General features: G+C 47.4%; 1 protein-coding gene across 5 annotated transcripts in view; it reads right to left on the reverse strand.

Annotated features, from left to right (window-relative positions):
* The window catches only part of ESRRB (estrogen related receptor beta), a 176,894-nt gene that overhangs the window by 31,619 nt on the left and 117,388 nt on the right, over positions 1-27,887 (reverse strand). For all 5 annotated transcript variants that reach the window (XM_019518766.1, XM_019518764.1, XM_019518767.1 and 2 more), the window contains 2 exons: positions 24,464-24,873; positions 11,512-11,628 (listed from right to left, as the gene is read on the reverse strand). In XM_019518766.1, the coding sequence (XP_019374311.1) occupies positions 11,512-11,628; positions 24,464-24,873 (527 nt within the window). The remainder of the gene's footprint in view (positions 1-11,511; positions 11,629-24,463; positions 24,874-27,887) is intronic.

Below are 27,887 nucleotides of genomic sequence, written 5' to 3' on the forward strand. Positions count from 1 at the left end.
GAGGTGCAGGCTCCTACCCTGGGGGTTTTTAAGAGGAGGTTAGACGAGCACCTTGCTGGGGTCGTTTGACCCCAGTACTCTTTCCTGCCATGGCAGGGGGTCGGACTAGATGATCTGCTCAGGTCCCTTCCAACCCTAGAAACTATGAAACTGACTGAAGAGAAAAGTCATGTTTAGGACTAAGTGGAGCTGAATGGGCCTTCACAAAATCCTGTGAGCCATATCTACCTTCTGTTATTTAAGGGTTTTAGGTATAAAAAGTAACTGAGGCAAAATGTTGAAATGCACTGATAGAGGCTTGGCTGTAGCTGGGCATCTTTGCATGCTGCCTAAAGCAGCCTTTCCCAGCCCAAGCAGCACTTCGCTAGCACATGGCCAGCATATCCCCATACCCAATGATTCCCTGCTGGAATGGCCTCTTAAGGGTCATAATTAGCTAGCATGACTTAAAGTAGCCCTCAGACTGGGAGGATCTGCCTGTTGCGGATCAGCCAGAGGGTTGAGGACACTTTTGCAGTGCCTAGTCTGACAGCTGCTTCTATGTTGAAGCTCAGTTCCTGGACCTGGTTTTCACTGGCTGGATGGCACATGCAATGAGCCTCCACAGGAACTGTTATTTTTAACAGATGTACTTTTCTTTTCTCCTCATTTGCCAAGCCAGTTTCTTGCCCTCCCCCAGGTTGGCTCTCTTGTTCATACATGACCACTTGATCAAGACATCACTTGCAACCTCCCATAAAACATAAATATGACAAGTCTGAGCTCTATATACATGGTCATCTCTCACAAGCAGATGTCATTTCCCCCTTGTCTATCTGGTCTTTCCTCTAGACCTCTTCCCACATGTGCTGTTGTCTTGTCCACTGTTTTCCTATGTTAGACAAATAACACCATAAGAAGCATAGGGAAATAGGTAAAATCCTACCCTTCCTGGTGAGAGCCAGGGTGAAACACAGGTGTGTCTAGGGTACAAGCCGCACCTACCTTCTAGGAGCCAGTCAGCAGACTGGATCAGGGCAGACAGCATTTGCACTCAGGCAATGCTATAGTTTTGCTGGTATAATTATGTTGGTTAGGGAAATATAAAGATCACACCCCTCTTAGTCAGTATAGCCCCATGCTCATGAAGCCCCTTCTGTGAGTGCAACTATATCACCAGAAGAGGGCTTCTATCAGTTTGTCTTTTGTTGTCTGAAGGGGCGATACAGCTATATTGGCAGAAAACTCCTTCTGTCGGCATATGCTGTGTCTTCACCAGGGTGTTCTACCACCACTGCTGTGCCGGCGCTGAGGTCTGTCCTGCAGACAGGGCTTCCAGCCTGGGTTATGCTTCCTGCTCTTGTGGACACATTAATTGAGTCACATGACAGTTGCATGGGTATTCTCCCTTGCTGCTGCCCAGGTGTGCTGGAGAGGGACTCATCACTCTCAGTGGGGTTGCACTGAGAATGGATTTTGGCCGCTTGTATTGACAGACATCAAAATCAAGCTAGAGGCAGGCTGCTGACTGCACTGACTGACTGAAGACACCACAGGGATGGAAGGGGACTTCAAGGGCAAGCTTAGACCAGCCGCCTCATGCTGAATTAGCAGCTGTGCCCTACAATACCTTTCCTTCCATCATTTTGTTTGTTTAAATGTCAACACAAGTACTCACACCAGAGCCTGGTTAGACCAGACCCTGCTGGTTAAGGAATCAGGATTGTATTGTGATATGCATGGCTGTGCTGGATACTGCAAACCTATGACCAATGGCACAACAGCGTTGCAACAAGCTTGCAATAAGTGGTATACCATGCAGTGCCCAGTACATCCATTCCCCTTTTACCTCTCCCACTGATGTCAGCTTTAGCTGTAGATTTGTCAGCTCCTCACAGACTTCTCCACAGCCCCTGCCTTGTTGTACCTCACACGTGTTTTACCCGCCCTGCACTGCCAACTCCCCACTTCAGAGCCCTCCTTGAGACCCACCTTGGCTGGGAAGCCTGAAGAATTCAGCCAGTTACCTACAGCTTATGGGTAAAGAAGCATAAGGAACATCTGGTCTCTACTGGAAGTGCACACACTTGCAGATGGTCTATACCCTTTTCCCCAGTCCTTCACATGGTGCCTGCTTTCTTACAAATGCACTCTCATCAGGTCAGGGGTTCTGCTTTTTCTAGGTATTTTATAGTGCTTGGTTCAGTTGAGCTCAGCTCGTGGTTGGAGCCCCTGTGTGCTATTGCGTTATCAATATATAGTCCTGAGATTCCAGTGCAAGTCTTTGTTGGATACCGCACACTTCAGGGGAGCACCACCACGCGTGATTTGGGAGAAGATATCTTGGTACGCACAAGCATCACATACTAGGAGGAGAGAGTAAAACTGAGGGAATTTTCTAACAGCTCAAATGACACCAAGACCAAGTCCTATTAGCTTTCACTGAGAATTAGTTAGATCCACAAAGAGATCCTTCTAAGGGCACTGCTGCCCAGTAGAATCAACTGTCATGAGTTAGGCACTAGGACATCTAAGCATGAGATCCACAAAGGCCCAGCAGATGAGCAAGGAACCACCAGGCAAAAGGAAATGGGGAAGCAACAGATCTGTCCCTGTGACTCTCCAAGATTTAATAGCCATGAACCTCTCCCTGGAGTTAGTTACCTAACTAGGATCAGTCTTTTCTTGTGCAAAACACAAAGTAGTCACAGGACTTTCCTCTTTTGACCAATCAATATTTAATTATTATTATTATGCAGTGCAACATTTGTACCAGGATCTATGGGGGAAAAGCCCATTACAGAACATCCTATAGCCCAATGGCTAGGACAGTCTCCTGGAAGGACAGAGATCTGGATCCAAATCCTCACTTCTCAGGCAGAGAGGGGATTTGAACACAAGTTAGTGAGTCCTGCCAGGCTATGGGCTTTGAGCTGCTGGGTACTCTCACAACCTGGATGGCCTTGCACAACCCAGTGGAAGATATTTTGCACTGTTGGGCACCTTAGATGCCCTGGGGACTTCAGACACATTTGGGGTTATGTGGCAGCACTCTCTGTAACAGGTTTGGTCATAGTGTTGCCAAAAGTGGCTAAAATCTGGTACCTCATGGATCAGGACCTTTGCACAGCTGGGGCCTTCCTTCATCCTTTCCTAATGTCCATTTTATTAAGCTATTAAAAGAAATCTCTCCCCCCCCCCCATTGTGTGGTACACAGAGTAACATATGGGGGGAGAAATGAGATTGAGATTGATTAAACTCCCCAAAGACCCTTAGATACAAGACATTTGTTGAGTGCCAGGTACAGACAGACAACCCCTTTCCTTAATCAACAGCTATGTACCACTAATGGAGGCTAGACACAAGAATTGATGGAAGAGTGGTCCAATCTGGTGTGGCAGCAGGCTAGATACTGAACTAAACAGATCAATGAGCTAGACTGAATGGGGGGAGGGGAACCAGCCTAGAGAGATTAATGTTTTGTTCAGGTACAGCAGGAGGTAGGATACTGGACTAGTTAATGCTCTAGCCAAACAGTGCAGAGGTGTGGCAAGCTGTGTTCCTGCAATGGAAGGTAGTCAGGTGTGGATGATACAGACATCAAGGTGTCACTCACTGCACCTGGGGATCCTGCAACTCTGAGCCTGCAGTCTGTCTATCTGGCTTTAAACACAGGCATATTTTGGAGAAAGAAACAACCTTTTTCATTCTTTTTCTTCATTTGGATGCCTAGAATAGTGATATTTCTGGCACCGGCTACAGGCAGAATACTCTATAAATACAAAGCCATTAAATCCCATGCAGCAGCAACCTGATCGGGGCTGCCTTTTAATTTCCTGACATGAGCTGGCCACTAACCCAATTACCCAGAATCCCCGGAGGAGTCCTCATCCTTCCCAGGAATCACAAAGAGAGAGCCCAAGCATATTGCATGGATGTCAGCCGAGCTTTCACTGAAATCAAATATCTTTTAGAAAACACATGGTCTGGGAGTGAGAATGGGGGCAGGCAGAGGAAAGGAGGGAGGGTTCTGGAAACATTTGGCTCCATTGAGAGATTTTGAAATTTAAAAACAGAAATGAAGAACCCCAGCTTTAGTTACCGCATTGAAAATGCACTCTCCTATTTATCCAGTTATCAGGCTTTACTGAAGGATGAATCCAGTGGTTATTAAAGGGAAGTAGATTGAGATTGCCAATGCCTGACATCTTCTGTTTAGTTAAAAGGGCAGACACAGCACAAGAGGCCAGGCTTGTCCAGGGGAAGAAGTGAATTTGTTTCAATTGGAAAACTCTTGGGGGCACCCCACCACTACATGCAATAAGGCCCAGAAACAGCAGAGCTGAGGCTAAGCTTAAATAAGGTGCCATTGAGTATAGGATTTCACAGCCTACAGACTGGGATTGTCAAAAGAAAGATCAAGTTGTGAGGGATATTGCTTGAGGTGAAAGGCAAATTTGGCTTTCTTGTCTATAGGCTCTCAGGTTGTGTCACCCCTAAATGTGAGCAGTGACCACCTCCCCAGTGTAATGACAGGTAGAGGTTTGGGGAGTGCAAAGATCTAGCTGATATGAAGTTGCAAGTTCCTGAGATTGAAACAATCCCCATAGAGGTTGGAAATGCTCTGGGAAGATCTACCATTAATACAAAGGCTCACTGGGTAAATTCTGTGGTTCTTGGCTGCTCACTTCTTTCATATTTTGTTTCATTACCTGCCCCTATAGTGTTGGTGCTGAAGTATTCTAGTGATGAGTACAGGAGGAATAAATTAGATGAGACAGATAAGAGTCCAAGAGCTTGTGGGATTTGTAACAGAAAGAAGCTGGATGCTCTGTTGAATTTTAACTCATTTTGCTTCACTCCCTTTAGAAAGGCACAAGCGTGACAAGTAGCTAAGGCCAAGAAAGAAAGGGTTCAGTCTGGAATCTGAATCCATGGCATCTCTACTCAACAGCAGATGCACTTTTTGGAAAGAATGAATCTGCGTATGTAAAGAAATAAACCATATCCTTGTCCCAGTGAGCCCCTGGGAACCTGTCACTTCTCCTCCTGGAGATCCAGGCTCTTCCTTCCTTTGTGAAAAAAGCACCTTCTTTCACATGTGTTGGCTCTCCTCATCCACTTCTTACCGACACTCGCCTAAGCTACAAGGGGAACCTTCAGTGTCTGTAAGCTTTCCAGACCCCACAGTATTCCCAGAAGAAAAACACTTCCCTTCCCAGGCGTTCTGGAAGGACAGAATCTTTGCAGTCCACAGCTCTATCCCCAAACTGGAAGTGCCAGGTCCTGCCTTTATGGTGTCCAGTTCTTAAGAGTAAAATGCTGGACAATCTGGGAGACTTTGAGGATATCCCCTGCTGTCTGCAACAAGTGAACACCCTTGTAAGGGAAGACTTCCTAGATTTAAGATGTAATACCAACTGGGAGGAATAGTGCACAGCTTCCTGCAGTAGCCCCAGAAGTATCAGATCAGAAGGGGCATCTGACAAACCCCAGTCGTTGGCCAGTTTCCTTAGAACAGGCTTTAGGCCTTTAGGTAGAATGGTTTTCCCTGAATTAGCAGCCTAGCAACTGTCCCTCCAAGTGAATTCCTCTCAGCCCTTTAAGATCAACACATTAAAGCAAATCTGGTGCTGACAGATTGTGGCCAGTTAACATCCATGGATAGCAAAGTTCTTATTATCCACAGGATTATGAGCACTGTGGACAATGGCTCTACTGTTCTTCACCCTCAACCTTCTGCGACTGTTTCTAGAAGTGAAAAGGATGTCCTGTCTCCACAGCTCATTCCATCTTTGTCCTTTGCTGGGAGCATACGAGCACCGACTGTGGTAGTGATTTTTCCTTTCCAGTAGGATTACAGAGAAGCCACTAGCCTGTCTGAGAAACTTGCTCATCATAAGCCAGGAGATAAGTCACATCACAGGGTTTGCAGGAAGTGGGAGATGGCCGTGTGTCAGCAATACAAAACACATCCTTACTGCTTGCGAAGATTTAAAAGAATGAAGGGACAAACACCCAGCAGGAGTGTTACAGGGCTGTGCACTTTGAGGACATGTTCCTTTTTGCCTTTCCCATAAGCACACACATGCACATGCTTTGTGAGGGGATCTAGCTCCCCTGACCTCAGAGTCCTTCCCCTGCCCCCAGTTGCTCTGGTTCCTATTAGATCTCGAAAATGCAGGATTATAGTCCTCTGCAGTGGAATTGAAAGGAAAAACAGCATCAAGGGAGCAGAGGCTGAAAGGACAGGGCTTTGCAAAGATTAGACAGTTTCTCTTTCAAAGCTGAAAGCGACGGCCTGGGTTAAGCCTTGGTAACCTGCCAGGAGTGTGTCGAGCTGCACTGGGAATAAATGACACCAGTACAAAAACAGCAAGTGGTGGCAGCTGCCTGCTGGCTGCACAGCTTCAGAAAGAGGGCAAACATTCCTGATGGGGAAAGCTCTCCACAGGGCTATCATCGCTGTGAATGCCACACAACGAGAAAGGAAGGGCCTGTTTGACAAAGGATGGCTGGGTCGCTCCATTTGGAAAGCTGCTCACAAGCTCGGCCAGTAGGGGGCTGGAGGCTTTGTTGTGGACTCTGTGCTACAGGCACCATCTCTTCTTTCCTTTGATTTGCCAACTTCTCTGTTGTGAGACTTCTAAGGAGGTTGCAAGCAGCCCCCCTTCCACTCCCTTTGCCCTCAAAGAGGGGTTTTCCCAGGGGAAGCGTGACATCATGCCACCTCTCCCTTGTACATCACACCTCTCCTCACAACTGCTACCTACTCATGATACTGGTGTTAAAGGAAAAGCTTCCTCGCTTGGCTCCTACAGGGAAAGCTAGCATCACAGTCACTGCCAGGGCAACACCCTGTGAGGAAACCCACACAGGGTTAGGACATCAGGGTCAAAAAGCAGAGAAGCTAAGTTGGGAGTTGTTAGCTTGCATCTAAACTTAAACTCCCTTCAACTGAACCCACTTGCACATATTTCTCATTATCTGAAATTAACCACTGCCTCCACTTTTAGACAAGAAAACTGTGAGCACAGCTGAGAAGCTATCACAGAAGGGCAATGAGTGACTGGGGCATGACAGGAGGAGGCTCACTCTCCCCACATCCAATACGGTGCAGGCTGAAGTCAGAAGTGCAGAGCTCCAGAGACCTGCAACCACAAACAAACATCCACAACCGGAAAGTACCGGTAACAAAGTACAAGCACTTACAGCAACGCTAGTTTTAAGCGCTGCCCAAATGGAGTGAGCAGGAGCTATGCTCCGGCTGGTACATGTCTGGGTTCAAGCCATCCCAGTCTTGATGAAACGTGTGCTCCCTTCTGAACCTAGCCATTGCAAGTGTGTACATGCACAGTTGCTCCTTTGAGGACTCTCACAGGAGAGTCTTTACTTTAGATTCCCCCAGTTGTTGTTCAGTGGGAGCAAAAAGACCAGAACTATGCCTGCCCCTGCACTGTCTCCTATAGGATGCTGCTAAGGCAAGGACACAGAGCATTAAATAGCACAGATATGCCAGGCAATAAGCCCTTCCCTAGAGGCACCAGCTCTGGGGGGCAGGTGAAATTTCAGGCTCCGTGTCTGGGAGTCTTTGGCCTCTCTGCTGAGACTGCTAACAAAGAGGTCAATTAGTACTATCTCAGTGGAAAGGGAGAGTGAGTCTCATAGGCAAGATGACAAGCAGGCAAACACTTCAGACATCTGAGCCAGTGGGGCTCTGCCCAGGATACTTCCTGCCCCAAGCTCTGTCCAGGTTGTGCTCTCCCCAGCGAGTCTCCCGTGCTCTTCAGCGTCATGCTGGGAGAACCTGAGCTGACAAGGCTCTGGTGTCCATGCAGTTCCCTGGTTGCAGTGCATTGATCAGGGCTCTCTTAAAGAAAGAGGCCTGGATATCTGAGACACCTATTGATCGCTCACTCGGCTCCCTTCCTGCCTGTTTCTCGTTCACTTTCTGCATTGCCATAACAAACCTACACTGCTGCGTTCAACCAAAGGAAGATCCTGCTGGATCTTAAAGGGGCAAAGTCCCAGAAGGGAGCCTAAGCTTGCTCCCACAATAGGATTCTTGCCAAATGTTTCAAGTTGAGTAAGACAAGGATCGGAATTACCCCACCTGTGTGTGTCCTCGCTGCCTATTGCTCCCAAATATCCCTTCTGTTTGAAGCTAAGGCTGAACCCAGGAAGCAGAACAGTCTAAGTACATAATACATGCAAAATAACTAGGAAAAGGCACATTTCCCTTTTCATAGCAGTTGCTGGCCAAATATAACAATAGTATCCCACCCCTTCTATGAGCAAGGTCAGCATCTGTACACACAACTGTTACAGTGACTGGCCCACAGGCAGTCAATGAAGGAGCCATGAACAGAACTCAGGGACGCTAACTTTAACTACAAGACCATCCTGACTTTGGGTACTCACTCCACAGTTTGCCAGCAGCCAGAGGCAGGGGGCAGGGAACATGCTAGCAGCCTTTTGAAATTTCTGAAGGCAAAGGAAAGAGAGGAGTTATCTGGTGCAATATAAGAGGATGGAATAGGGGGAACTAGAAATAATTAGACGAAATTAATAAAAAGGCAAAAACAAAGCTGGGCTTCTTCCCAGTGAGCTCTATGAGATGAAAGAGTGATCTTTCCAGGGAAGCCTCATCACATGAGACTTTTAAAACCAGATTGGATAAAGCACTAGAAAACATACAAGAGACCACTCCCGCTTGGGCTGGGAGATGGCGTGGCTGATCTCACAGAAGGATGGAAATCAGAGGTGGGAAAGACCAATGACCCCTTTATAATCTTAAATCCCTCATCAGTTCTGCATTTTTGAGCGGAAAGTTAAACAATTATGGATTTGCTCTTTCCAGAAACTCCTGACTGTGGAGACCAAGGGCCATAAAACCATTTTTTCTCCCTTTTTGGATTTTGCTTTTAAAGATGTGTATTGATTGAATTCTCAATAATAATACTTTGCACTTCCACAGGGCTTAATATAAATTAACTAATCCATCCTCAAAATCCCTCCACAAAACAGTTTGGTGTGACCCTCATTTCACAGATGGGAAAATAGGCAGAGAGAGAAAGAAAGAACATGCCCTAAAAATCAGTGTTTCTTAACCTTTTTTGTACCATGGCCCATTTGTAAACATCAACAGCCAGTCCTGACCCAGTGCGCCTCACTCCCAACCCACTACCCCCCATCCCCAGGACCCAGCCCCCCCAGTATGTGGAGCAGGGGGTGGATGAGTGGGGCATGGGGTGGCTCCAAGTAGCCCCTTGCAGGCTGGAACTCTGCCAGCCTGCAAAGGAAAAGCCACCATTTCCCATGTTTTTCTCCTTTAAAGGAGATTCTATTTTTAAAGCTTGTTGATCCATTTTGAAAGTTTATTCATGACCCTTTCATATACTCTTGTGACCCACTTTTGGGTTGTGACCCATGGGTTAAGAAATGCTGCCCTAAATCATACAGCAAACCAGTGTCAAAAGCAGCTGAGAACTCAGGAGCCCTGTGACCTGTCACTAGGTCTGGCTTCCCCTCCCCACATATATTTTTCTATGGACATCTATCATAGTCCTGTCAATACATCTTTATGTTATATACTCTATACCAGGTATATGCAACGTTTTTTGGCTGAAGTACCGAAAAAAACACAACGTCTACCTTGGAAGGTGCCAGAGTGCCAACATGCTGGAGCCCAGAGCAGCTGTTTGCAGCCAGCCCACAAAGCCCAGTCTGCTGGCAGCAGGGCTTGCAGCCTCCCAGCTGCCTGCTGGGAACAGCCTGGGCTCCATGGCTGGCAGCAGCTGCTTAGAGCCTGGGCTGGTGGTGGTGTGCCGAGCAAAATGGCCTTGTGTGGTATGTTCGGCACCTGTGCTGGGGGTTGCTGACCCCTGTTCTATACCTAAATATAACAGGTCCAAGTTATGGATTCAGTAGTGAACCACCATTCACTTTAATGGTGCTGGATCAGTCCAGTAGATGATGAATACTACTATACTCCATTACTAAAGCAGTTTGATGATAAAAGATATGACAGCAAGGAAGCATCAATAACTCAGAAAAGCACATGGGGCCAGGAAATATTTCATTCTCTGCTATACTGAATGCAGAAAATCAGGTATCAAGGGGTCACTTTCCTACCCCGCAAATAGGTATGTTCTCTGAATCCTACTTGAACTCCATCACCTTCAACAGCAAGGTCATGGATGGTCTGCCCCCTCTGAGATTGGTAACTGGCCAGCTATGGTAGGAAGATCTCTACCCATAGATATTACACATCCATCAAAGCACACAGACAAGGTTTAAAATCTAATCTACATTCCTAACAATACTAGCTGCTGTCAATCAGCATCTCAAAAAATGAGCACCCTACTGCAAAGTAATGCAAACTCTAATAACATTTTACAGTTCATCACTGGCTGCTAATAGGGTGCAACTGGATGTGAGCAATGCACTGGTTGCCTTGGCTCATGCATGTTGGACTTGCATAGTCTGTAGCCAGTGGCTATTTGTTGTGGTTAGACTGAGGCTGCCATGTTTAGGCAGATATAGCAATGCAGAGAGCTCCAGGCAATGACTCTCCTCTCCTCCCTTCCCCCCTTCTCGCCTCCCAGCAGGATGCCAGGGAAATTAGGCCTTAAAGTCAATCCATAAGAATGTGTTTAATTGCCACTGAATTCCCAGTGGTTCACCTTGAATGGATGAGGATAAGCTGGGGGAAGAAGCATAAGAAAGAAGCCGAGCACTGTTCAGCTGTTCAGAGAGTGTTGAGTGGATCAATAGACTGAGAGACTCAGGCACAAAGGGCAGAGGGACCCCCAGCTCACGGACAATGGTGTGCCTCCTACCATGTTCCTAAAACCTCCCCTCGAACTGGAACAGCTGAAAGCTTCTCCCTGCACTTTGTGACATGGCTTCATGAACCCTGCCATACTTCATAAACAGCCCAGACTACTCATCTTTAACTAGCCATCCTTAGTTAAAACCCCCACTCCTATTGTATAGGTCCTGGTTCAGTCAACAGGATACAGCAGTGACCTTGGTCGGGAATGTTTTTCTGTCTGGGACTTCTTTAGAGAAGAATTGTATGCTATCTATGGTCATGTCCTAGCTCAATGAGGGCCAACCTTTTTGGCAGGTGCGCCACAAATCAGCTCTGCACCCTCCCTGAGCATCACTCCAATCCCCTTCCCCTGGCTAAACAATTGCTCTGTTTTCTGCCCCTGCCCAATCTGCTCCTCTGCTTTCTGCTTCCTACCATATGTTCCCTGATCGATCTCAGACTTTGCTTTCTGCTTCCTTCCTTCTCTGCTGTTGTTCTGCCTTTGGAAACTAGAACTATGCTTCAAAGAGCCAAATCTTGTCTCCTGATAGAAGTAGATCCCTACCTACCCTGAGTTCTTTATAAAGCCTTCACATTGGGAAAGACGGGGATTTTTCACATATAGCCAATCTAGGGACTGTCGCAAGGCCACACTCAGGATCAGGCTCCTGCCAGGACAGCGAGTCATCCTGAGTCCCTGGCCCTTCTCTCTTACCTTCTTTCAGCATCCCCACTTTGAGGCATTTCATGAAGCGACAGGCCTGACAGGACTTGCGCCTCCGTTTTGTGATCTCACACTCGTTGGTGGCTGGGCAGCTGTATTCAATGTTCCCTGCAATCAAACAGACAGAGAGTCACCCTTGCTCTCCTCCTTCAATGGCAGGAACTGCTTTAATGGCCATTGTACAGTCCATCTGGTTTGTGCTGAGTAAAGCCCAACAGGCCACAAGCACCACCAGCATGCATGCTACATATTCATTCATTCATTCATTCATACACCCAAGACTGAGTGGTTAATGAAAATGTCACTGGTGAGTGTCTGGGGTAAGTAGACAGGCTGGGACCCATTTGTCAAAAAACTGTACAAATGCAATGTTGAAGAAAAAGCAATGCCTGCCCTGGAGCTTCAGTAGAAATCCAGCCTGCAGGGGTGACTGTAGATGCCAGGTCTTTAGTCATATGATACCATGGTAAGCAAGATCCACTGCTTACCACTTAAGCAACAACTTTAGTACAAGCATATATCACTTACTACTGTAACCCTGGGCCTGGAAGGCCAGCACTTAGCACAGGCCCAGTTCAGTTCCAGGGTATGTCCCAGTCCCACCATTTCACATGATGTTTGTGCTTTCCTGTCCGCTTTAGAACTGGGTCTGATCATTCCCATCTTTTGCTTCTGGAGCTGGGGAAGGCTATTTCCAGTGTGGCTATAGGGCATTGTGATCCAGCACATTACAGGGCAAAGAAAGCATTGGGTTTGTAATGATAAGCTTGTTTGATGCATTTCAGTTCCTGGGACCTGAACACAAACCTTCTTTTTGGTTTCACTGTGTATGGCATTTGGCCCCCCCAAATCTTGAGTTTGAATCCATGGTCCAAATCAACCCGAACACTGAAAGCCGAATGCTTTTGAGTTTGGCCTGATTCCGGGTTAAAATCATGAAAAAGTATAAATCCAAACAGTTTCCTCAGAAACTATAAACTAAACCCAATTCTCCTGAAACCCAGTCCTGGATGTGGCAGAAGTTGAGTGACCCTTGGCACAGCTAGCTCAAGGATCTGGTTACTGAAGGTAGAAAGAGCCTGGTTATGTTGCAGATAGGTCCTCTCTTGAGAATTCTGCTAAAGGAGATGGGAACTTCCCATTCCATAATCTCCGACTGCATTTTTATTGACCCCTGGCCACACCTACCTCTTGCCCCTTAGCTCAGCACAGTGTCCCCCATGTTTGCAAACACATTCTTCACTTTCACCCTTTTCTGGGAGTCACCTTTCTCTTCAACTGCTATGGGCCTGGTTTTCACTTCCAAGGCTTAAAGGGCAAAAGAAGCATCCCAAGTTCATGCCTGCTTGCACTGCATACTACCATGAGCCAAGAAGGCAACACCAGACACGGATGCAGTGGCCTGACACAAAGATGAAGGTATTGTGATGTTAGGTCATGGAGTTGCAGAACAGTTATTTAATCCTAAAAGACAACAAGCAGAGAGACAGCTGTCTTTCTGCCTGCCACTCCCTCTAGAGATGATTTTTCTTAAGTGGACTGCTAAATATGTGGAGTGAAAACAGGAGGTTTGTAATCCAAAGTTGACAACGATGTGATGTCAATAATGTATTTCAGGGAGGCAGTAAGGCTGGTGGTTAGAACGAGATGCTCAATCAGGTTTCCTTGGTGTGACACTCAAGTTGGGGAGGATTGTGTTTCTGATGGACTGGAGCAGGAATCAGTGATTCAGACTCCAATGTTCCACTCACAGTCCTGACAAGGAGTGTAAATTAACTCATGAGAACAAAGGTCAGGGAGTGAGGACCATTGGATTCTACCATCTCCAACTAGATGGTAGGTGGAGATTGGCTTCGGGGAGTTGGAGCAGGAAATCCCTGGATTCTTTTACTGGAACTGCAGTGGACTCTTGTGGTCTAGGGCAAGACTTTTCACCCCTGTCTAATGGCAACTGTCCAATGGTACCTACTAGCCACCTAGAATGAGAGAGGTGAAGTTTAATTAAAGCCCATCAAGATGCTGATTGGAAGCGTGCTAAAGATGGACAGAGCAGGGAGACTCAAAATGAAGGATGCACCATGGGATTCATCTCGCAGTATTATGCTGAAGAAATCTAGACCCTGCTGGGTGACCTGGTGCCAGGAGTACTGTAAGTCCCATAGGATAAGGACTGACTGCATGTGGATCTTCTGCCTTCAGTCTTGTCTCGTATGACCTGTACCCTGATCTCCACCATGATGGCTGCCTTCTCAGGCCTTGCCCTTCTGCACACTCACAGCCCTGCCATCCCTGCGGAATGACACTATGCAGAAGCAGAAAGCAGTGCACAAGTAGCTTCTGTTGCGTCTATAACTCATGAAACGACAGCACTTGAATGACAATAGCCAGCCACATATCAAATATCTCTGAAAAATGGAAATTAAGATTCAGGCTTGATCCCAAGGTCATAAATGAACTCCTCTAGATATATGCACCCAGGAAGCCAAAGGCTCAAAAGCCTCAAGGCCCTGGCCACAAGCTCATACAAGTGAGGAAATGGAGCAGCCTCATCCCAAGAAATTTGGTCTATACTGCCTTCCTGTTTTCCAAGCAAGGACTCATCCCCCGACAAGTCCCATCGCTTTACACAAGTTTGGAGTATGGCTATCACTTCTGTTTTGCATCAGGCACCAAGTAATCATCTCATTATGCAGCTATAACCTATTGTGTTGCTATGCAGTTTGCATGTTCTTATATGACGGCTCATCCTGCTATGGCTCAAACTCATCACATGCTGATTGAAGGATGACTCTGGAGTTTCCCAGAGACCCTGGTCTGATGATACAGTTGTCAAGCAAGACACTGGGACACATCCTGAGTAAGCTCCAATACTATCAGACTAACCACCTACCCTGCAAAGACTAGTGTGTCCATGCATGTGTCAATGACATTTGTGCACAGCAACCACTTCAGAGCCAAAGGATGCTTGTCACCGGGGTTTGAATTACGGGGGAGCTCAGGGAGGCTTGACCCCCCGCCTCTCATAAGAAACAGGAGCCCCTCTGTAAGATTTGAAAATCATAACCTGGGGCATCTCTGATTTTATTAGGGCATTGTGATAGGCAGCCCAATTTTTTTGCAGGCCCCACAGTCAAAGTGCAATTTGAACCCTGTTCATTACCTCTCAGGCCAGCCCTTCAAAGTGACAAAACAGTGGTCCCTTGTGTAGCAGACTTTTTGCCTACATGTTCCCCAGGTAGCCAAACCACACGCCCAGAAGCTGGAGTTTCCTTATTCCACTTCCACACTCTATATGTACTTCTAGGCTCCTTTCTTATCTTGTGACAGATTCTTCCCCGCCTCTTGCCTTGTGCCTTTATTTGTACCTGTGCAAAGTAGGTGGCATATGCCACCAAATCAGAACAGCAGCAATTTTATACCTATTTTGTGTGCAAACACAAAGAGCCAAGCCAGCTAAGGATCAAGCTCATTGTGCTCCCTCTGACATGAGTCCCCCACTGAGGTAAGAACGCCATTCAGTTGTGCAGAATTACATTGGGTGTACACTTGGCTCAAAAATGTGTTATCAGCTGTAGGCAGGACTAAGTGCTATAGCAGAGGAAGATTCCTTTTCTTGACAGTGCTCTGTAGTTTGGGAGGAAATAAGGACACCACAGAGGAGAGAAAGACGCAGTCAGCGTCAGCCAAGCAAACTCATCCAAGAAAAACAACTATCTTCCCAACTTTAGCAAAGTTCTTTGACTTTTTTTTTTTTTTTTGTCTCTCAATTTCTTTTATGGGCCCTGTGGCAGGCTGCCAGCACAGCTGAGCTGCTCATACTGCCTTGTAATTTTTATAAGTGCCCTGTGATAAAGTGATGAGATTAACTCATCGGAATTCCAGCAGGCTCTCCGTGGCTGGCGGTCATGCTGCCAGTGCAGCCACCATGCTCTGGGTGCTCTGGGGAAGGGAGGCTAGCAGGACTCTGGGCTCGCTGTGACAGCTGGGGGAAGGGAAAGGAGGGAGAAGGCCATGCAGGTCAACAACTCCCTGCAGAACAATGCACCTCTGCTCAGGCATGAGAGCCTGTATGCATGGGTATGCATTTGTGGCAAGTTTGCATGTGCATTGGGTATTAGAAGGCTGGAAAAGGGGTTAGGCTGACCTTCTAAGGGAGCTTTCTTTGCCTTAAACAGGTGTTTATCTCTGATCCAAACACAGCTGGTGGGATTCCCCTGACATCACTGTACATTATTTACCTCAGAAATGACTTGACACTGCCAAAGGCAGAGCAATTAAAGCAAGGCTCTGCCCTTTTCCTAGTTCTGCCATAGGTTTGTTTTGTGGCCACAGGGCGAATAACATCCTCTTTCAGTTAGCCCTGCTGTAAAAGGGAGCAAACACTGGCCCACCTTCCAGGGGCCTGCAAGCCTGAATTCAGTAATGCCTGAAATGTACATTGGGGGTTTTCAGCTGGGGGATGCTAGGACTGGGCAATGGACTATTAACACGTTAGATAGTGGGATTTCTTTATGGTGGAGAGCGCTAAAATGACCTCATTTTCTGTAAAATGAGAACTAGTGGCTGCCAAGAAGTGTGTAGCATAATTTCCAATGTACTCATATGCACTTATATGGAGAAAGTGCCTGCAAAAAAGCAAGAGTGCCAGCTGCAGCTGCACAACTCCACCTTTTCACTGTGTCTAAAGAATGTGTTGCTGGGACAGGGAGGAGCGAGGAATGCTCCCCTGGGCTCCGAGAACTTGGCAGCATCCCACAAAGCTCCTGTTTAAGAGGTCTACTGAGCTTCTGTTGCAGAGATGAGCTCAGAAATAGTATGTCAGTGAAAGGCCCAATATGGACTGCGCCTCTGCTTATCCACTTATACTGATCCTGCCCTCAGCATGCATGCTGGTGGTGCAAACATCTCCAGCTTACTGGGGGGGATGTCTGAGGAATCAGACACAGAAGTTTCTGGGAAACTCCTCAAACTAAAGCTATTCAGCTTTAGCCCTGAGTCGTCTTTTTCATGCTCCCCTATCCTCTTCTGTCATTCTTCCCCCTTCACTGCTTATCTTTTTATCTCTGATTTCAGTTTAGTTGCTGGACTTACTTATTTGGATCAGATACTGGAAATGATCTAGTGGGACCTCTTCACCAGTAAAGGCTCCAGTTCAGCAATGCCTCTCCCTAGGCACCAATTCCTCTTCCTGCTCATTTTATGTTAACACTGATACTTTGCAGGGTTGACTCTGTTTAACTTTATCACAAATGCCCCCTTTAGTCTGGAACTTCAAGCATCAAAAGATGTGAAAACCTGAGGGAAAATCTGGTCATTTGAGAGAAATGAGTGCAAGGGATTAAGACCCTAAGACTCCTAAACCTATACTTGGGCATCTAAATAAGTGGCCTGGTTTTAAAAAATGCAGAGCATCTTGCAATTCCCATCCACACTTTGTAAAATTAGAAGACTTATTAAGGTGCACACATATAGATTCAGCAGCCTAAGTTTCAAGGTAGCAAAGGATGGAATATTAAACAAGGAACTGCAAGTTGGAAAGCAGATGAGAGCATCAAGAGTGTCTGATGACATCATGGCAGTCACAAGCATAAAGCTGGAGTCAACAGTTTCTTCAGAGATGTCACTCCTTTAACTGCTCCAGGCAGACGAGCTTCTGCTCTCCCACACAGCACTACTGGAATCAGTGGCACACCCCAGGAACACCAGAGTCTGTGCCTATGCTGTAGCCTGCAGGACAAGGACCCGCAATACTTTGCCATTACTGTGCTTTTCTATATTTCAATGATCATAGGAATGTAACAAGAAAACATGAATAATTTAACAGGCCCCACAGAAACTACCCTGCTGAGAGCCCTTTGTAAGTCTGCATTTAGTAAGAGTCTGTTTTTTCAGATAAAAACAATGGAATTTGGGGGCAGGTTTGGCCATCTCATCAGAGTTGGTAGACTGCAGTATCAGGAGGATTCTGCCAAGAGATGACAGCAGCGTGCAAGAACACTGAGGTTGTATCGATGCTGCTGTAAAGGAACTTCCTAAACATTTCTCTTGCTGAGCTGTGACCTTAGAGCTGAAAAATAACACAGAAAGGGGGTAAGTATGAAAGAGGGCTAGTAGGAACACTCGCATGCATGTACCACTCCTCTCTACTGGAGGGGAACACAACTGCTCAGTCCTGTCATAGGTTTTCCACTACCAAGGGGATTCACCTTCAGCAAGTATCAGTAGTTTAGGTTTTTGCTCTGAAGTTCCCAGTGGCCAGTCGAAGTAGAACATCAGCCAGCAATGCTAGAAAGCTTTCGTTTTGTTACAAGTGCTTTATAAATCGTCCTACCTACCCCAGGGAAGTGAATGAGCTGCGTTGTCCATATTTTAATCCCTAAATGGTATAAGCCCCAGCTGTTTCAAAAATCACCTATCTTCTATGTTGTATCATGACAATTGTGTTCAACTATGTGTCCTGAGGGTGAGGTTTACAAGATCCAGAATCTGCCCCATTAGAACAGGATGTAAAATGCACGTCTTTTTCTGGGTCTCCACTAACTGCAAGATCAAGTACCACCTGTGATATAACTTGCTAGGCTTTTAGGGGGCTTTGAGGACAATACATGGTGATCTACTAGTAAGGGAACGGGGAGTACAGCCATTTCAATTTATTTTATTGCCTACTTGGAGCTTTGAGACATTTTTAGTTTTTACAAATATCGTAATTTCTACACACCAGAACATAATACATTGTTTCTGAAAGGTGGGGTGAAGGGAAAAAAGAACTTTCTATATCGTGAGTAATTGAGTAGCAGCAGCTAGGGAATAAAGCATCCTCACTGTTCTGCTCTCTGTCAGATTGTACTTTTGGTTTCACCAATAAATGGCAGAACTTGCTCTTACTGTATTTCTCACAAGTAATGAACACTCCAATTTCCAGCAGCTGGTTGGGGGAAAGGTGCATATTGTATGTGAGAAAATATGGCGATTATTGAACATCCACTACACAATAACCTAGCTGGTCTGCACTTTAAGCTGCAGACAGTCAGTGATGGGAAAATTCCAACTGGCCCTGTCTATAATGAGCCTTTACCTTAAGCCCATCTTCTCCCACAACTTGAAAAAGAGATGGCTCCTACAGCATGCTCAGATGTTCCCCAAATCCTAGCTCTAGCTGTCTAGCAGCTTAGGGGGAAGAGTGAGTACTAAAGTTGATAAGAAAACAAGCTCTGTCAATCTTTTAAATAAAAAGGCTTCAAAAGGAGTGTCCTCCCTGGTCACAGTGGGGGCACTGGCACAGGGAGCAAGAGGATCAACAAATATTCCTTTCCCAAACCACTGGGTTTTGCATCCTGAAATGCCTCTTTGAAACCAACAGGGAGTGCAGCTGTGGAGCACCAATGACTTGTGCTCTCAGGTGAACCTCTGCCTTACAGTTCAAAGCCCTCATAGTTTCATAGTTTCTAGGGTCGGAAGGGACCTGAGCAGATCATCTAGTCCGACCCCCTGCCATGGCAGGAAAGAGCACTGGGGTCAAACGACCCCAGCAAGGTGTTCATCTAACCTCCTCTTAAAAACCCCCAGGGTGGGAGCCTGCACCACCTCACTTGGAAGCTGGTTCCAGACCCTAGCCGCCCTGACCGTGAAGTAGCGCCTCCTGATGTCCAACTTAAACCTTCCCTCCGCCAGCTTGTGACCATTGTTCCTGGTCACTCCTTGCGGCGCTCGGGGGAACAGGGACTCCCCCAGCGCCTGCTGATCCCCCCTAACCAGTTTATAACAGGCCACAAGATCCCCCCTCAGCCTTCTCTTTTGAAGGCTGAACAGGTTCAGGTCCCGCAACCTTTCCTCATAGGACCTACCCTGCTGTCCCTTGATCATACGAGTGGCCCTCCTCTGGACCCTCTCGATGCTGTCCACATCCCTCTTAAAGTGCGGCGCCCAGAACTGGACGCAGTACTCCAGCTGCGGCCTGACCAGTGCCGCATAGAGGGGGAGGATCACCTCCTTGGACCTGCTCGAGATGCATCTGTGGATGCACGACAAGGTGCAGTTGGCCTTCCTAGCCGCCTCCCCACATTGCCGACTCATGTTCATCTTGGAGTCAATAATGACTCCCAGATCCTTTTCCACCTCCGTGCTGACAAGAGGGGAGTTCCCCAGCCTGTATGTATGGTGCCGATTGTTCCTCCCCAGGTGCATCACCTTACACTTGTCTGTGTTAAACCCCATCCTATTCTCCTCCGCCCATCCTTGTAACCTATCTAGGTCCAACTGTAGCCTGTTGCTCCCCTCTATTGTGCCCACATCCCCCCACATCTTAGTGTCATCAGCAAACTTGAACAGGGTGCTTTGCACCCCCTCATCCAAATCACTGATGAAGATGTTGAACAGGGCGGGCCCAAGGACCGAGCCCTGTGGGACCCCACTTCCCACGTCCTTCCAGGTCGAGAAGGACCCATCCACTACCACCCTCTGGGTGCGACTCTCTAACCAGTTGGCGACCCATTGGACTGTATGGGTGTCTACGCCACAGTCCCCCAGCTTCCTAATGAGAATGGGGTGAGAGACAGTATCAAAAGCCTTCCTGAAGTCTAGGAAAACTATATCCACTGCCACCCCTGCATCCAATGATTTAGTGACCTGGTCGTAAAAGGCCACCAGGTTGGTCTGACAGGACCTGCCGCTGATGAACCCGTGCTGGTTGCCCCTGAGCATGCAGTTCCCTGCTGGCCCCTCCTGGATGTGTGCCAGAATAATTTTCTCGAACAGCTTGCCCAGGATCGAGGTAAGGCTGACTGGCCTGTAGTTCCCCGGGTCCTCTTTCCTTCCCTTTTTGAAGATGGGAACCACGTTGGCCCTCTTCCAGTCCTCCGGCACCTCTCCAGAGCACCACAAGTGTTCATAAAGCTGCACCAGGGGACTTGCAATGACCCCAGCCAGTTCCTTTAGGACTCTAGGGTGAAGATCATCCGGGCCAGCTGACTTAAAAACGTCCAGCCCCTCCAGAAGCTCCCTAACTAAATCCTCACTCACCCTAGGCCCAGGTGAGCCTCCCCCTCATCTTCTTTAGTCTGTTGACTATGGGACAGTGCAAGCATTTGGCCTGTGCTTGCTGTTATTTTAGCTATCCCATGCAAATGAATTGTCTTTAGTCTTTATGACTGAGAAATGGAAGCATGGAGGAGTGAACTAACTTGTCCAAGGCTGTGAAGGATGTCAGCACCAGAGCTGAAAACAACCTCCAGATGGCACCTGTCTGCCTAGGTTCTTGCACCAGGCACACAGCTGTGGAATCTACTGGAGCTCTAGGCACTACCCCTCTTGGGCATCATAGCCACAAAAAGGTTTTTTATGCTAACAAGTGATGTGATAGGTTATACCCCAGCACACATACTACACACTTATGCAGGCTTCTCACATGCAAAAAGGCATATTAAGGGGTTTGGATGCTGATTTAGAAATTCTTACTGGTATCTAAAGGGCGCTTCTATCTCTGCCCTTCTGCCTCCAGCCATGCTCACACCTCACAGCTCAATTAGTCTTCAGCTCAATGCATGCTGCACAGGAGGCTTTTCTGTTCCTAGAATCTGCCTATTTTGGGATTCAGGGGGCCAACAGGCTACAGTTAGACCGAGATAGGTTACAAGGATGGGTGGAGGAGAACAGGATGGGGTTTAACACGGACAAGTGTAAGGTGATGCACCTGGGGAGGAACAATAGGCACCACACATACAGGCTGGGGAACTCCCCTCTTGTCAGCACGGAGGTGGAAAAGGATCTGGGAGTCATTATTGACTCCAGGATGAACATGAGTCGGCAATGTGGGGAGGCGGCTAGGAAGGCCAACTGCACCTTGTCGTGCATCCACAGATGCATCTCGAGCAGGTCCAAGGAGGTGATCCTCCCCCTCTATGCGGCACTGGTCAGGCCGCAGCTGGAGTACTGCGTCCAGTTCTGGGCGCCGCACTTTAAGAGGGATGTGGACAGCATCGAGAGGGTCCAGAGGAGGGCCACTCGTATGATCAAGGGACAGCAGGGTAGGTCCTATGAGGAAAGGTTGCGGGACCTGAACCTGTTCAGCCTTCAAAAGAGAAGGCTGAGGGGGGATCTTGTGGCCTGTTATAAACTGGTTAGGGGGGATCAGCAGGCGCTGGGGGAGTCCCTGTTCCCCCGAGCGCCGCAAGGAGTGACCAGGAACAACGGTCACAAGCTGGCGGAGGGAAGGTTTAAGTTGGACATCAGGAGGCGCTACTTCACGGTCAGGGCGGCTAGGGTCTGGAACCAGCTTCCAAGTGAGGTGGTGCAGGCTCCCACCCTGGGGGTTTTTAAGAGGAGGTTGGATGACCACCTTACTGGGGTCATTTGACCCCAGTGCTCTTCCTGCCATGGCAGGGGGTCGGACTAGATGATCTGCTCAGGTCCCTTCTGACCCTAGAAACTATGAAACTATTTCACTGGTTTGCAAACCAAAACCTAGGCCTGCTTCCTCCCCACTTCTGCCCATCTCTTTCCAGCTCTCAGCACCCTGATGGAATAGAGACTTCCACCTCAGCTGCATGAGGCTGAACTCTGCTGTTCTGACAGAGAAGGGCATTGCAGTTCCCCAGTTGCTGGGCCAAGACATTGTAAGAGGGCTGCGAGACAAGAGAAATCCTCACTTAACTCGTTCTTCCCATCTGTTACATGTTAACAGGCAATCAATTAGGGAGCAGCAGGTAAGGATGCCACACTGAAAGGAGTCTCTCTTTACCTCTGCTGAAATCAGGCTGTGTATCTCACATGGGCTGCTCCAGGCTCCAGTTACTGTCCATCCCCCTCTCCTCTCTAATTCATCCTGAAACTCCTCAAGTTCGCTGCACCTTTCTCCATCCTGTCTGGAAGCTTAGCAGATCAAGCCTGTCTTCTCTGTTACAGAAGCTCTCTGGAGCTGCTCCCTTAGAAAGTTAACCTTTCAGTCTCTTCCCAAATAAGTGTCCCCTGGTGCCCTGGCCTCAAGTCTTAAGTCATCACCTGCCTTTAACATCTTTCTGTTCAGAACAGACATAGCAAATGAATCAATTGGAAGGACATGGCTCAGTGCTGACAGTCAGGAATGGATGTAAAAGTTCAGATCCAACCCTAGGAAATACTGCATAGAAAGCCCAGCAGATGCACAAGCTCTCTTAACGTTATAATGAGAGAAGAAATTCCCAACAGACTGACCAATGCGTCTCTCTGGGGCAGGTAGGATATTTACTTCTACAGAGCGTGTTAGTGACGAGACAAAAACAGGCCACCCCACAGGTTGCTCCCTATAGTTGTGTCTGCAGGGATGGGATGTAATCAGGTGCAAGTGACCTATATTTCAATGAATTAAATATAATAAGTGCCCTTCTCACATGTATCTTTGATTCATTTCATGGGAGTAAAGGAACTTGAGTAAGTGAATTTAGGTACTAAGTGCAATTCTGTACCATCCTGCTCAAGTTTTGAAAATCCATGAACACATCTACTTTTGCAGAGTTTTGTAACACACCATCACCTTGCTCTTAAGATTGAGATACAAAAAACTACAGCAAGAAGGAGAAGGGCCCACTTCCTTTTTGTATTAACTGTTTTTCAGGGACCGAAGCAGGGTGAAACAGAATCACACTTAGGCACCTAAGTCCATCTACCAACAGGTGAAACAGAATCTGGCCCTGAGTTTCCAAAACTACTAGGTGATTGAAAACTGCAGCTTAAAATCTTTAGGTGTTGTGCAGTTCAAAAAGGAAAGATATAAGCTTGGCTCTGTATCTGCACTTACTGTTCTGCATCTAAGTGAAGCCTGTTTTGCTCCTAAAGTTAAACTCACTAGCACAACCTAGGATTGATGGGTTTATGTTACACTCCCTCTTTCCCTCAAGCTTTGCTCCAATTCAAATCACTAACCAGGCCCTTGCCCTATTCTGATGCCCTCTGCAAGTAAGGAATCTGCTCTTCAGATAAGTCTATGCCAAACAAAGACCCTTTGACAGCAAAGCTCCGCTCCCCACCCCCCCACCTTCCCAACACCCCTAATAGCAATAGGTCAGGGTCCCCTCCTGAAACAGGGAGCTCTGGCTCTTCACTGCATAGCTGGTGAGCTCCTGGGAATTACATGCGTTACAGCAGCATTTAGCAAAGCAGTTTTGCCATGTGTCATGATCCTCCTGCTAGGCTGGGAACCTGACAACACTTCCCAGAGCTGCAAGAGGACAGCAGTCTAGTTCACATCCAGTTTTTTTTCCCATGGGGCCAGGGAAAAGGTTGGAAGCCTGGCAGAGCTTTGCTGGGGGTGGAAGTTAAGGCTTTATCTACGCTATAAAGTTCAGCTGTCAGAACTCAATCATGTCCTCTCACACGAGCAAAAAGCTACTGGCAGCAGCACAGCTCTGGAAGCAGCAGGCCTTCTCTGCCTATAAAGCTGCACCCACAAGCAGGAGGCCTGCAGGCTTAGGCTCCCGCTGCTTTTAAGATGACGACGGGGGGGGGGCGGATTTAAAAGCAGCCTTCAACTACATGAACGGTGGCTACAAAGAGGATGAGGCTGGACTGTTCTCAGTGGTGGCAACTGACAGAACAAGAAGCAACAGTCTCAACTTGCAGCAAAAGCAGTTTAGGTGCAATATTAGGAAAAAACTTTATTAACCTCTCATTAGGAGGGGAGTAAAGCACTGGAACAGGTTACCCAGAGAGATGCTGGAATCTCCAGCCTTGGGGATTTTTAAGACCTGGCTAGACAAAGCCTTGGCTGGGATGATATCGTTGTGGATGGTCCTGTTTTGAGCAGGGGGTTGGGCTACATGACCTCCTGAGGCTCCTCCCAACCCTCATTTTCTATGATTCTGAGTGTAGCCATCTCCTAATGTATTTGCCTGCATCTGCAGCTACCAAAAGTGGCCCCCTCTGGAGCGAATCTTGCCTCACTCTCTCATACTCCCCTTCCACCCCATTGTACCTTGGATTGTTCTTTTGAAGAAGGCTTTGCACGCCTCGCAGGAAGCCACTCCATAGTGGTATCCAGAAGCAATGTCCCCACACACCAGGCACAGCCTCTTGGGGATGGCATTAAGCATGTACTCGCACTTGGTGGGAGAGTCCTCCATAATGGCGCTGGCACAGTCGTCATAGCGCTTGCGACAGGACCCTCCACCCATCCCTGCACCATTGAACATGGGTGGCGAGTCCAAGCCATTAGAGTGGCCACCCATGGTGATGCCGTAGCCACCACTGGCATCAGAGGAGCCACTGGGACTGTGGTGGCTGATGGCATCAATGCCAGAAGATGGGCTGGAGGGCTCAGTCTTGATGAAAGATCCACAGCTGGAGGAGAGGTGCCGCTCCTCTGTGGACATCCTGCCAAGCAGCCTGCAGGAAGAGAGCACAGGAACTTGTTAGCTTGCAGAAATATCAGGCAGGGCACGGTCACCATTATGTCCAACCCATTCCTGCCTTTGATCCAGTTGTAATCATCTCAATCCAGTTCAACCTACCCCAGTCCTTTCTGCCTTTTGTCTCATCTGACTTGTTAAAGGACATCAATCTGGTTTGCTAGAGGTTGCAATTCTGTTTCTTGTTAACAAAGGCATTGGACATCCCCAGCATAGTTCTTTCCCATTTGAAATTTTCAGACCAGCACAAATTGTGGCAAACAATCTGGTGAAGAGGCACTGTCACCACCATTACAAGTAGAACAAAATTGATTGCAATTAAGAACACCTGGGGATGGGAGACACTAGAGATTCTGCACTGAGGAGATCTACAGTGGTGCCAGACATGTGAAAGGGTCCCTCAGTCTGGGATTCCCTACCACTGCTTCAAGCAAGCAGAGTTCATGTCATCCTGTCCTAGGAATGGACAGGAAGGGACTGTCTCAGATTGTAAATTCACTTGCAATAAGAAGTGTACATTATTGTGTTCATTTCTTTCTTTTTGTAAATACATTCTTATCCCCTCTGGAAAAGAGGCTGCAGAAGCTGATAAATGATCATTTATTTGGGTCAAACCAGTTTATGCAATGTCTGTCCCAGACCCCTTCCTGATTTAAGTTGAACCAGAGTCTCCCAGGATCCCAGATGCTTTGCAGGCCTGGGCTTTGCTCTCTGCAGAGAACAGGCCTGACCTTGCCCCTCTGGTCCCTATCCAGAGCTCCGGTGGAGACCACAGGCACAGCAGGGTCTGCCTGGCTTCCCCCCCACCCCTCACTGCTGAAGCAGGGATCCCCCCTGCCTCCCTCCCACATTTCCCATAGCACAGATCCCAGCCCAACAGATGGTAGGCATGTGATATGCTAGCTAATGCTGCGAGGAGTCTGTGTGTGTGTCTCCAATTTCACTGGGACAGGCAGCCAGAACAGTGCCCGCTTAGGGCTTTTTGGGGCGAATCAACAGGTCAGCTGGTAATGTCCCTCCATTCCTTCCTTGGAAGAAGCTATTTAAGAAAAGCTTGAACTAATGAGAGAGGCTTTTGCTTTGCTGATGGGCTGATAAATGCTCTGTTATCAGCTCCCTGCTGGCTCCCTCACTTGTCAGGTTTGCTGCAGACAGTATGAAGAAGCAAGTAGAGGGACACTGAAAAGCACAGTATTATCAAGAGCTGCATGCACTGCACACCCTGCCCTTTGCTTCAGAGTGCTAACCTGGGGCTCAGGTCTGGCAACACTCCTGCCTCTTGAGCAGTGAGTGGGGAAAAGCCTGGGACAGTGCAGGCAGGGTGGGGGTTTACACCCCTCACTAATCAGAGCATTCTGTCAGGGCCTGGCCACAGACCCCTTCCCCCCCCCCAGCTCAGGACTGTGGAAGGGAAGGGAGGGCTGCTCTAGTGCTCCCTGCCCTGCTCCTCGGCTTCTAGCCTGAGCCACTGCATGCATATGCCTGCATTTCTTCAGTCCAGAGGGCATGTCTGTACAGTTACAAACTGGCTCAGCCTAGCCAGGTTGGACTAACCTACAAAGATTGAATCAATTCAGGCTTAGGCTTTTTGAATGTCTGTCCCTAGACACTTTAAAATCCATAATAGTACTTAACCTCTCATCCCATGACTACTCAGTTTCCCCACTTGTGAGGGAATTTGTCAAACCCTTAGAAAAGCCAAATAAATGATACCACGGGGGTTCTTTGCTGCTTAAAAAATTCTATTTGATTGGAGATCCATGATTTTCCTTTGAGGCAGCTCTGTTGGTTTGTAGTTACTATATCATGGCTATCTAGGTATTTTATCATTGCATTTCTAATTCTAATTTTAATCCATTTACCTGATAAATGTATACATAGCAACATCTGGCCACCAGAGAGGTAAAACCATGACAGAGGACAAGATAGAGCTTTTGTTGTATATCAAGATTAAAGCACACATGTCTATAGATGGCTGGGCTGTTATTTATTCCTATACATGAGTGTTGTGATTGCGTATTGGTCTACATGTGTGCACATATGCAGCAGCTTCATGATATTGTACCCAAAGAATCTTGTGGTCTCAAGACTACAATAACAACAACTTTGTTCTAACCAAGACTCCTAATTTTCCTTCCTATATTCTCTATTTAGGCCAGCATGTCTGAACTCCTACTTGTGCCACCTGAAGTAGATCTGCCCAACAACTCTGCTACCTAGAGAAACTGCTGACCATGATAGTGTGAGATGGAAGCTCTCACTCTTGGGCTTCTCTGTACCAGGGATACTAAAGAGGAACACAGCCATCCATTAGTCCATCCATCAGTCCTTCTCGGAGACAGCTCTCAAGAGTTCCTGCTCATCTAAGCTCTGCCCAGCAAAGGGCTACAGTGGACTACAAGGCACAGCATCTTGCAAAACATTTAGCTGACTGAAGCTGTGTTTATCTTTTATGCAGCTAAAGAGACTACAATTCTCAGCGTCAAAAGTTGCCTTACTAGCTTGGATTAGAATACTACTCTGTATGCTGGGAGATACCTTAAGCCTCCATAGCCTCATCTCCAGATTAAAGATGAAAGCTGCCATGGTGACTGCATTCTTGAACTCTGCTGGCTTCACTCCCCATCACTGATCTCAAGACCAGTTGACACAATAACAGTTACCACTTTAATATCATGGCTGGGTCATAACAGAAGATAATGCTCAAACAAAACCACGTCAGCTGCCATTTACTATACCAAGGAACTGATGGGTGGAAGAAAAAAAGAAAAAAACCCAAAATTATAAAGATAAGGCAAGATGGTGGCAAGTTCTTAAGGTGGTCAGAGGACAATTTCCTGCTTTAAGCAAGTTGAGGAAACAGTTCAGTCACAAATTTAAGCCTGAATCCATCAGAAGGGATGAACTGGTTATAAATATGGAGGTGGTCAGAAATTTAGGAAAAAGTGATCACAGTTTGATAGAATCCATGATTCTAAGGAAAGGAAAAAA

This window comes from Gavialis gangeticus, unplaced genomic scaffold, assembly GCF_001723915.1.
Source record: "Gavialis gangeticus isolate Ggan-Ray unplaced genomic scaffold, GavGan_comp1, whole genome shotgun sequence".
Taxonomy (NCBI): Eukaryota; Metazoa; Chordata; order Crocodylia; family Gavialidae; genus Gavialis; species Gavialis gangeticus.